At 30.0% G+C, this 12,007-nt stretch overlaps 1 protein-coding gene and 1 long non-coding RNA gene across 2 annotated transcripts in view; one reads left to right on the forward strand and one right to left on the reverse strand.

Annotated features, from left to right (window-relative positions):
• The window catches only part of LOC105666782, a 360,020-nt gene that overhangs the window by 328,295 nt on the left and 19,718 nt on the right, over positions 1-12,007 (forward strand). The window contains exon 25 of the mRNA XM_048414120.1: positions 10,237-10,441. Coding sequence (XP_048270077.1) covers positions 10,237-10,441 — 205 coding nt within the window. The remainder of the gene's footprint in view (positions 1-10,236; positions 10,442-12,007) is intronic.
• LOC125386887 lies at positions 271-1,588 on the reverse strand. The gene is made up of 2 exons (XR_007227435.1): positions 919-1,588; positions 271-841 (listed from the first exon to the last, which is right to left on the reverse strand). It is a non-coding gene; the product is annotated as an uncharacterized LOC125386887 (long non-coding RNA).

The following is a 12,007-nucleotide window of genomic DNA, read 5'->3' on the forward strand; positions in this document are numbered from 1 at the left end:
GTAACATTATTAACAAATGCGCCTGGGGCAGATATAATGTTGAAGGTTTTCTGAATTAGGGCCACAAGGAATTAAATAAGATTGACTTGATTAAAGCCTCAATCTCAAAACTTCTTCAGCATCCAATTTTTTAGCTTGTGAGGAAAATTGAAGACTGCGAAAGAAGATCTTGATAAGACACATTCCTTATCTTTTCTGAGATAGCAGTTTTAAAATTCAGTACATTGTTATGTTTAGTACTAATGTTATCAAAACTGTCTTCTGATTTGATTTTTTTTTTTTTTTTTATTTAATTCTTTATATTCTCAATTTGTCCAATTTGGACATTTGGAAGAATTTTTTAACTGTTTGATTATCACGTGGGTGACTACCTTCAGTGGGGTTCCATCCTCGCGTTTGTTAGGTTATGTCCTTTGTGACGTCTGCTGGGTGTTTCCTTTTCAGTCCATGTTTCAGATGTTGATCGCTTCCGCAGTCAGCCAGTTTGGGTGTGTTGCTATTCTTTCTTTGTATTTTTCTGCGTATCTGCTAATTTCTTCCTTGCACGTTGATATTCCCAGGTCCCTCGTATGTCCTTGTTTCTCTATTTTGTTTATATGGCTCATTGCTGCTGTCCCCCATAGTGGTATCCCGTACGTCCAGATTGGTTTTATGATAGATTTGATTTTAGAGTTAAATATGTGTCTCTTCATCTTCTGTAAGATCTTCAAAATATTATTCTTCATTATACTAGAATATTAAAGATACTAAAATATTGTTTCTTTTAACTCTTTTCAATCATAATTTCTGAGGCTATTGGACTCCCTAAAGTTGCAATGCCGGGCAATATCTGGGCTTTGATCTGAAAAAGTTAATAATTGTATCCTTAGCTTCAGCAAAACTTTATCAACTTACGAGCTATTTTTATGAAAATCTTACATTTGTAAACCTAACAGATCGTCTTCATCCTCAGTTACGTTATATTAAATTCTGTTTAATTATAGAACGACATTGCAATCAGAAATTCAACAAAAGCATTGTTTTTCTTCTACGATTTTCACAACTATTTTTTTATTAATTATTAATAATGGACATACCTCTATTTCGGGTAATTTTATGAAGGAGACATAATGCATTAGAGGTTAAGTCCCTTTTTACTGGAAACAGACAGATTGATCATCTAATTAATTGATAGCTCGTTAAAGTGCAATGTCATGTAACATTAAGCGCTGGAAATGAATGCGAATGTTGAACATTGAGCGTGGAACTGTTAATAACAACATTGCAACGAATCATTAATGAAGTAGAAAACAATATAGAGATATTAAATATCTTCGAAGCACCAGAACTGCGTTAGTTGGTATTTTAATCCACTCAACGGTTATATATAACTATAGTTAGCATGTGCCTCGCAATTCGCAATGGTCTAAACGTAGGCTCGTATTAGTACACGCATGCGCAATGTGATTCTCTCGTGTTTACTAAATGTAGCCTACAGTTGCATTCGCTTTATCAGTCGTGTGATCTCGCTGTCCCTTGCGGATATACGCGCATCGTGCATATAGTACTTTGGCCTGCAATTCGTAAATAAATTTTCGTAACCCTTTGAACAAAGGTGTCCATTGTAGTAAACGCTTAAAAAGCAGACTCAGAGACGAGTCTAGGTAGTTGACACGTCACTCATTTGCATCGATTGCTTACGCTTTGATGTAATATCACAGTAATTGTTTCTTATCTCATCCTGTATACAGACAACCCTTTCTATTACTTCTAGTTTACGATCTTTCTTTCTTTCCTTTTTTGAGGTTAGGAAATCTGCATTACCTTCATGTATTCTTGAATATGTAAATAGTAATAAAGTATTTTGTGAGAAAAGGGATTTGTTGTGTGTGTATGTGGTTAGTCAAAAGTGATATTTGTTGAAAGATTTTTTTTAATTCGTTGTTTACAATCGCATCAAAATTATAAATTAAATTTTGTCATATTTAGAAGAAATTGATTTATTAGTAAAATTCTAATACTTATAATGTTTGACTAGAATTTATTAACTTATGCTTAATTGTTTAATATAAAATGAGGGAATTTATTGTGTCTTTTGTTTATTAAAAATTACTGGAAATATATGGTATATCTGAATAAATATTAATAAATATCAATTCAAAAATACTTAGTCATTGCGCATGAGAGATAACATAGTTATCATTCGTATTTGAATATTCTTCTAAAAGATTCCTACTTTATGAAATAAAAAATTATTATTATTATTATATAATTATTAACGACGGATTACCTAATTTTAAATTATCCTAAATACGTGAAGCTTCGCGAAAAATAGAAATTCGAATGAATATATTCAAGTATTATGTTTTTCCCTCATATTCTCCCATAGTGACGTTGATAACTTCGTAATTTATGTGAATTGATGTAAAAAAAGAAGAGATCCACATGCCAACTGAAATTCAAAAAATTTTCCTGTCTTTTGTATTATGGAAACGAAGTCCAAAGTCTTGTTAAAAAAAAATATTTTTTCTGTCGATTAATTCGTAATGGTTAATTTCTATGTATAATTTCTAAGTAGGAATAGTATATTTTTAAATTTAAATTATTCTCTTCCAATTTAATCAAATAGGGAGCAGAACTTTAGATGAATAATTGCTAGAAATGTTAGCCAATGTATGATGCAAGTTGTTATTAGTCTAATAAAAATCGAAAAATTTTCGAAAAATTTAATAGTTTTTTCCGATGTCGACTTCTCCTTCAAATTTTCTTCTCTAAATAATTAAAATTTTCTTTGTGCGAACTAAGAAGTCGTATAACTCGCTGTTGTAGGAACTAAGCGTGTCATGGCCTCAATGTGAGTTAAACCACTATCCTTTGTCTGCAATCCAATTTTTCGCATACAAGGCCGGTCTTCCGCCGTTGTATCTTCTGCATGCCTTAAGAATTTCAAGAGAATCGAATCCAAAAACGTTCATGAACGTCTACCGATTCTGAGTCACTGTTTGTATAGGACGTATGTGTGTCAGCAAAGATGAGAAACCGAAATGAGATCTATAAAATAGAATTTTTATATTTTTCTCCATTTTTTGTATGTAGATAACATGTTAACATATGTAGATATAATAAACAATATAGATGATATTTAATGGTAAAAAGATAATCTGTGTGTTAAATTGTTCCGCACAGATATTCTTTGCGGTTCATTATATACCGAGTTTTATATATCAAGTCATAATTTCTTCTTACACCCATCTTATATTTTCGATTAATATTTTTATCTCTTCATTCATTCATATTCTTACGCATATACAGGGTGGTTGGTAACTGGTGGTACAAGCGAAAAGGGGGTGATTCTACGCGAAAAAAAAAGTCGAAAATATAGAATAAAAATTTTTCGTTTGAGGCTTTGTTTTCGAGAAAATCGACTTTGAATTTTCGCTCGGTACGCGTGCACTTTATCACGTTATAACGGATCTCACTGTAGATCGTTGTCTCGATTGACGTTATGTTGATTAACCCTTCCAATGTGTTAGAAAGTGTTCATAGAAATTTAATTAGAAGAGCAAAAGTATGTGTTCGGCAGAATGAGCAACATTTTCAGCAATTTTTGTAATAATAAACTTTATGATTACTTCATATTATTTCATTATGTATTCCTAATTTTCCGTTACGGCAAAAACAAACTTAAACTGCGACAATATCCATCGAGACAACGATCTACAGTGAGATCCGTTATAACGAGAGGTGATAAAGTGCACGCGTACCGAGCGAAAATTCAAAGTCAATTTTCTCGAAAACAAAGCCTCAAACAAAAAATTTGTATTCTATATTTTCCACTTCTTTTTTCGCGTAGAATCACCCCCTTTCCGCTTGTACCACCAGTTACCAACCATCCTGTATATGTCTTCATATGTTTATGTTCTTATACTTATATTTCTATGCCATTGTACGTTTATGTTTATAAGCCGAAGAAATTCTTACTATATGAAGCCATTGAACACTCATGCTGTTGCTATTCGTTGGCAGTTACCTGTAACGGTCAGAAACTTCAAAGCTTACCCTTTTGTTTAATTTTCTACTCCTCCAGTATGTATTGATCGAGTCAGGGCGCTTCATAAAGGTTTATTGCTTGTTATGTAAGAACCGCGGAATTCCCGTGCAGGCCCTTACGGGTTGCACCGTGTGTGGTAACGTTTGGTGTTCGTACCAAACACGTTCAGTTTATATACGGTCATATCATCATATTTCAAATAAATCTCGCAGTTTTTTCGTACTGACAAAATGATCCTTGTCAATCTTTCATTCTACTGGCAAATGATCTTTCCGGTGAAAAATAATCGTTGCTCCTACATCCTCGGACATTCTGTGATCCTTTCGTCCTAGGATTTCACGCATAAATAATAGAGGATTGAAGTAAATATCTAGCTAGAATCAGGATTTTTAATTTTACGAATTTTAAGAAAAATAATTCTTCGTTGAATTCATGAATTTATCCGGATTAAAAGCAAACTTGAAGAGATTGAAATCATTGCACGTACTTTAATGATGACTAATTTAAGTAAAAATACCCTGCTATTAACATATTATATGTAAATGAAGCTATTACATTATTAATATTAAAGAATAACATATTTTATACAATAATACGATAGTTATTCTAATATAAAGGATTATTCCAATATATACATATATTATAATGTACGTAATATATCCAGGAGGCACGTGGTGGGAAAATTAGAAAACTAGCGACGTTTTGATTTAATAAATTCTGCAATATACGACAATGTCTGATACAAGCGAAATAGTATGTAGGAAATGAAGTAAAAAGACTACATACATATAGATAAATACATAGTGTATCTCTAATGGTAATTATGGTAATGGCGAGAGTTGTAATGTAAATATTCACCCATTTAATGTAATGTTTCGTATTTCAACATTTCCCTATTCTTCGAGTAGTAACATACAAAGTAATTATTACGACCATAATTATATCAAATTATAGGGGGTAAGTTCTTCGTATGTTTATGTCAAATATATTTTAGAAATTATAGAATTATCATTTTGTGAGAATAAACAGCGTTATCATTATGTTCGCTGTATGGAGCAATATTTTAATCTTTGTCAAAGAAATAAAGTTCTTTCTACATTTGAGTTTTTAAATATAGAAAGATGTCCAATAACTTTGTGAAGTTTTAATTGTGAACTATCTCATGTTAGTCAAATGCATTAAATTGAAGGATTGAGCATTATATTATAACAATATAATAATGGAGCATTATCTTTCGCTGTATGGAGCAATATCTTAATCTTTGTCAAAAAAGTAAAATTCTTTCTACATTTGAGTTTTTAAATATAGAAAGATGTCCAATAACTTTATGAAATTGTAAGTGTGAACTATCTCATATTAGTCAAATACATTAAATTGAAGGATTGAGCATTATATTATAACAATATAATAGTAGAGCATTATATTTCGCTGTATGGAGCAATATCTTAATCTTTGTCAAAAAAGTAAAATTCTTTCTACATTTGAGTTTTTAAATATAGAAAGATGTCCAATAACTTTATGAAATTGTAAGTGTGAACTATATCATGATAATCAAATACATTAAATTGAAGGATTGAGCATTATATTATAACAATATAATAATGGAGCATTATATTTGGCTGTATGCAGCAATATTTCAATCTTTGTCAAAGAAATAAAATTCTTTCTACATTTGAGTTTTTAAATATAGAAAGATGTCCAATAACTTTGTGAAGTTTTAATTGTGAACTATCTCATGTTAGTCAAATACATTAAATTGAAGGATTGAGCATTATATTATAATAATATAATAATGCAGCATTATATTTCGCTATATGGATCAATATTTTAATCTTTGTCAAAGAAATAAAGTTCTTTCTGCATTTGAGTTTTTAAATATAGAAAGATTTCCAATAACTAAGTGAAGTTTTAATTGTGAACTATATCATGATAATCAAATACATTAAATTGAAGGATTGAGCATTATATTTCGCTATATGGAGCAATATTTTAATCTTTGTCAAAGAAATAAAATTCTTTCTACATTTGAGTTTTTAAATATAGAAAGATGTCCAATAACTTTATGAAATTGTAATTGTGAACTATATCATGATAATCAAGTACGTTAAATTGAAGGATTGAGTTACGATTTTGTCTACTCGCTTACAAGTATAAGTACTTAGTGTAGATTTCAGTCTAGTATTTATCATAAAATAGCATTCGTTTCGTTCGTTTTCCCACTTTAATTTTTAGAACACAATGTGATAAGTTTCTACTTGATGATGTAGCTTGAACTTAAACGAAGAATCTTGTCAAAACTTCAGCATTGTTGCATTAAAGAGTTCACACAAGCAGTATAATGGTACTATAGACTGTCCCTTGAACTTAAACGAAGAATCTTGTCAAAACTTCAGCATTGTTGCATTAAAGAGTTCGTACAAGCAGTATAATGGTACTATAGGCTGAACGCATTAAGTATGGGCCTTCGTTCTAAAAATACTTAACATCAACCTATGAAAAACTTGACCACCCAAAAAGGGAAATTTCAAAATGCACATACGCTAATTAGCAATGATAGCAATGTTTCACAACCTTCTCCATCGCGGGCTGGGTAAATAACTATACATTTTATAATCCTGAAAATGTATAAGGACATAAAGGAAATTTTCGTTGGTAACAAGGTTCAAAATGGACCAATTTCTACTGAATTCCTTTCCGATTAATTTATCTCTAACAAAATAAAAAAATAGCGAATAAATTGAAAGATATCAAATTTGTCTATGCTATAATGGCTTAATAACTGTAAAATTACGTACGATTATTTGCCATTAAAATTTTCAAATCTTATATTTCGTAACGCAACGCCACGAAAGAAGAGACGCCTATCTGCATATCGTTAGTAGAATGTTAACCTATCTGTACATCGATATATTTTAATTATTTATGCATTATTCACGGCCGTTGCTTTTAAAAAAAGGCTGGAATTTTTTGGTCTTTACCAATTTGGAGACCCAATTTTTTAAGTCGAATTTTATACGTACTTGAAGTAATTATTGAATAGAGTACGACGATACCAATTTTGAATTTAGGAATCTTCCCGCGCAAAAGTCATTATACAAAAAACATTGCAAATTTCGACGCATTTTCTATGTTTGGGTCAGGTGCCATTTTATTCGGCACGTCCGGCAACTATACTAGCGCACATGCTGCTACGAACGCATAATTATAGACATAATTCAGAACACATTGAATGATTTATTAGAACTCTATTCAATAAGTACTTCAATAAGTACATATAAAAATTGACTCAAAAAGTTGGGTTCCCAGAGGTGAAGACGAGACTAAAGAAAAAAAAATCAAATTTTCAGTTTTTCAATTTTTAATTTTAACTATGACCATTAATGTTTGTAATTTATATTTGTATTTGCAATTAATAGTACACAGTATGATTAATGACAATATGAATAATGTTTTTAGAAATAACAACGTTATAATGGTATAGTGAAACGAAACTTTATTAGATGAATTTAATTTTATTCTATCTAATTTTATTAGATGAAATTATTCATTTTCAAATTCATCTTCCTTATCGTCTGGGGTTTAAAGCACTTAATACGAACAAGGAAAAGTCAAGGTCGTTGGGTCATCGATTTTGATAAAATTTTTTCTAACAAATCTGAAGCAAAAAATAAGCTGCTTTTGTCAATATTAATTATTTGTGAGGATATTTTTATATTTAATTCATCGATTTATAGAAATACAAAATAATGTGATCATATCGCAACAGCTGTGCTAATAAAGGTTAGATTCGTGAACTATTCCATCGCTAATTCAAATTCCTCCTGATCAATCATTTTTTTTTTTTCTATTTTTAGATGTTCTTTTTTTTAATTGTTTTCATGAATATATTTATATATTTTTGTACATTTTTTTTTATTTTTTAATATCTCTCCTTTTTTCTCTTTTTTAATTTACCGTAATTGTGTCATATTATTCGAAGTCGTTTTATAATTTTGCATTAGCTCCTTCTTGCATCGAATCACGTTTTTGTTTATAAATAAAATTATAAAAAGTAAAAAGCGGACTTACCTTGTTTTATTTCTGTAATTCTTTTAGTTATTAAAATCATTTCACGGTATGACAAATAAAATTTATTTAGCGAGAAATGCATTCTCTATACCTTGATTTCTCATAATAATCTACTACTTCTATTTGTTCCTTTTTGTGGATATAAAATACTTGTACTGCATAATAATAAAATATAATGTATTTTAAAATATAAAAGTAATTAAAGTGATTAAATTATTAGCAAGATAATTGATACTTCTTTGACCATAACTTTACAATACTTATAATATATACATGACATATATACATATATTCACAATATGCATATACAATATATTATTAATGATTATTAATGACTAGAATGCCATACGTGTACATAACGGATATATGTATGTATACTGTCATATGTAATGGGTTAATGGTCATAATTTATGCGTTAATTCCATATGTCCTTATGATATATGTATACACGAAGTAGACATTTCATTAGCGACGACGTATGTTTCAATTTAATATTCGTCAAGGAAGAATGATATCGTTGGCTTAATATTCCGTTTGATTGATTTCGTGCATGATAACAACGAACACTTTAGATTTGGGTGATATTTATTTTGTCACATTTCTTAACACATTCGATGTAATGCCATTAAATGTAATGATTGCCATTTCTTCTCCAGATTTCGAAGAATTTGATTTGAATCCGTTGTATAATAGTGAACATTAGAGATTATTTAAAACTTGACACTAAACATACATATGCATACGTTTATGGAAATTTAACTTTCATTATATAAACGATAGACTCGGTAGTATTTAAAGATAATATAGTAATTATAATATTAAAAAATGTTATAGAATTGAATTATTAAGTTAGAATTATAACTGAGTTTTTCAAATTGTCGGATAGGTATGTACAAGAAAAAATAAATTTTACATTTCGAAGGATTCAGTGATCGTGAATTTGAAATTCTCTAATCTATCACTTCTAAGACAGTTACTATGTAAAATATTTGTAAATCTTTTTTTCAATAGCTAACCGTCATCGCTTAATCAGAAATTTCTATAAACATTAAGTTAAAAATTAATGGTAAAAATCAATTTCAGTTAAACTAGTTTTAATTCTTGCAAAAGATATACAGGGTGATTGGTAACTGGTGGTACAAGCGGAAAGGGGGTGATTCTACGCGAAAAAGGAAGTCGAAAATATAGAATAAAAATTTTTCGTTTGAGGGAGGCTTTGTTCTCGAGAAAATCGACTTTGAATTTTCGCTCGTTACGTGTGCACTTTATCACGTCTCGTTATAACGGATCTCACTGTAGATCGTAGTCTTGATTGACGTTATGTTGATATACACTTCCAATGTGTTAGAAAGTGTTCATAGAAATTTAATTAGAAGAGCAGAAGTATGTGTTCGGCAGAATGGGCAACATTTTCAGCAATTTTTGTAATAATAAACTTTATGATTACTTCATATTATTTCATTATGTATTCCTAATTTTCCGTTACGGCAAAAAAAAACTTAAACTGCGATAATATCCATCGAGACAACGATCTACAGTGAGATCCGTTATAACGAGACGTAATAAGTGCACGCGTACCGAGCGAAAATTCAAAGTCGATTTTCTCGAAAATAAAGCCTCAAACGAAAAATTTTTATTCTATATTTTCGACTTGTTTTTTCGCGTAGAATCACCCCCTTTTCGCTTGTACCATCAGTTACCAACCATGTATATCATTTATTTGTAATAAAAATTAAACAATACGTAAAAAGATGGGGGACTTGTAAATATTTAAATTTTTATATATTTTTTCCACGTTCTAGTCACCCAATATGTGATACTAATAGCATAACATGATTTCGTAAATAAAAAGAGCTGAATTAACAATGGAAATAAATAATATCTCCAAACAAATAATTCGACAAATAATAAAGTACTAAGAAAATCAATTGAGGAATAAATGTTCTGAACAATCTGCTCATTGAAATACAATAAATCCTTAATTTTGATTCTTTGTGCCTAATATTCTCTTACATAGAGTATAGTACATAATCGAAAGCATAAGTAACCGATTAACAACATTAAACGAAAGAATACGTACTCGAATTAAAAAGAAATGAATGATATCGAGGCATAATAACAAACGCTCTCTATTGTAGAATCGCCGAGGCGTTATGTGGAGGGTGAGGTGACAATTCACTATCGTTCGCCAGTACGTACAGAGGCAAAAGAACCATTGAGCGAAGAAGAGCTCGCCCGTCGAAGCGCGGAAAATATGCGACGCGTTTATGAAGAAGAACGCCGTCGCAAATATCTTCAGGAATTACACGATATCAATTCGCGGCGACACACTGACAACTTTATGTAAGTTTTACTATTTTATCTCCTTTTTTCTTTTAATTTATGCATACTTCGCAATGTCACCAAGGAGGGATTGAAGAGTCGAGTGTTTTGCTTGCAGAGCGTTAGTATCTCTTCGAACAAAAGAGATAGTGTTCATGAGCAAGATATTTCTTATTCAATTTGTCCTTTGAGTATATAGTATAAGTATATATATATATCATTATTATAATTCTTTTTCTAAATATAATGTAAGATTTATTAATTAGTGTACAGTAGACACAGATTTGTTATAAACAATTTATACATAAAAACGCTTACTATTGGTTATGAAGAATATGTACTTGCATTTTTTATCTTTTACTTTTTTGAGAAATATTTTGATACTATTATTCAATTTTATAATGTTAGTCTTTTAGCGTAATAATTGCTTTTACTTTGTTTGTATAACGAATACAATATCGACAAGGGATGACTAAAATTTATTTTCTAGTATAATAATTTATCATTACATAATAATTCTAATATACTTTATAGTTATTTTCACGTGTATTGCAGATATATTTTTTATAAAATTTGAGACTCACGTCCCTACTGTCTCGTTATTGTCAATTAAAGAACCTGAAGGGCTTGAGAAGAAATTAAAGATGATTAAAGAAAATTAAAATCATTAAAAGTAATATCGTTCTTCAATTTTTTTGTACTTTTTTATGTACATAACTTTAACATGTAAAATAACTTTATATTACTTCATACATCAGATAATAGCTTAATCGCAATAGTGTTATAAGGCACTTGGGGTAAGTTTAGGACCATAAACACTTGGTTTGAAAAATTTCATTAATTTTGATGTACTAGATACTATTGTTTGTACGATAATTCGTTTACGTATTAAATCGATATATATTAATAATTATTATTAGAAGCATTTGATTCCTACATTCTTTAAATTAAAATATTAGATCTTTAATTGGATTTACTTATACATAGAATTTCGTATGTAAACGTTCAGAGTTTCAGAATTGAATTAATGAGGAATATTTCTGCAAACGATGAGAAGATGCGTATTGTCAACTATTGACATAGTTATATATTGTTTAAAAGCTTAAACAATTCTGAATCTCTCCGAATGATACGGCGAAATAATATTTACGATCGGGAACACTAGATGATTTTTTAACATTATTGACTGTCTCGAATGTTCAAATGATATTAGGCTTGCTAGATCGAGCGGATGCTGGATCGCAAGATGCACACCGTGCGTAGTCTCAAAAATATGTATGCTACTTTATCATTAATTTTATTATCGAATTGCCATAAAATGTACTATCAGGTCTGTAAGTATGAAACTGGAATTTGCCTATAGATGGCCCTAGCTGATAATGTAGTTATCACTAAACTGCGTCATTGATGCCAAAAGTTTTTGTTGACATCTCACAAACATTTTCGACTAAGAACAATACAAGTTTCATACAACAACATAGTTTGCAATAGCGTTGAACATGTCGAATTTTGTGGCTGGAAACTACGAATTGCGGACAGCATTGATTTTCTGTTACCGTTTGAAGAAAACTGCTGCAGAATCGCATC

Source organism: Bombus terrestris, chromosome 18 (assembly GCF_910591885.1).
Source record: "Bombus terrestris chromosome 18, iyBomTerr1.2, whole genome shotgun sequence".
Classification (NCBI taxonomy): Eukaryota; Metazoa; Arthropoda; class Insecta; order Hymenoptera; family Apidae; genus Bombus; species Bombus terrestris.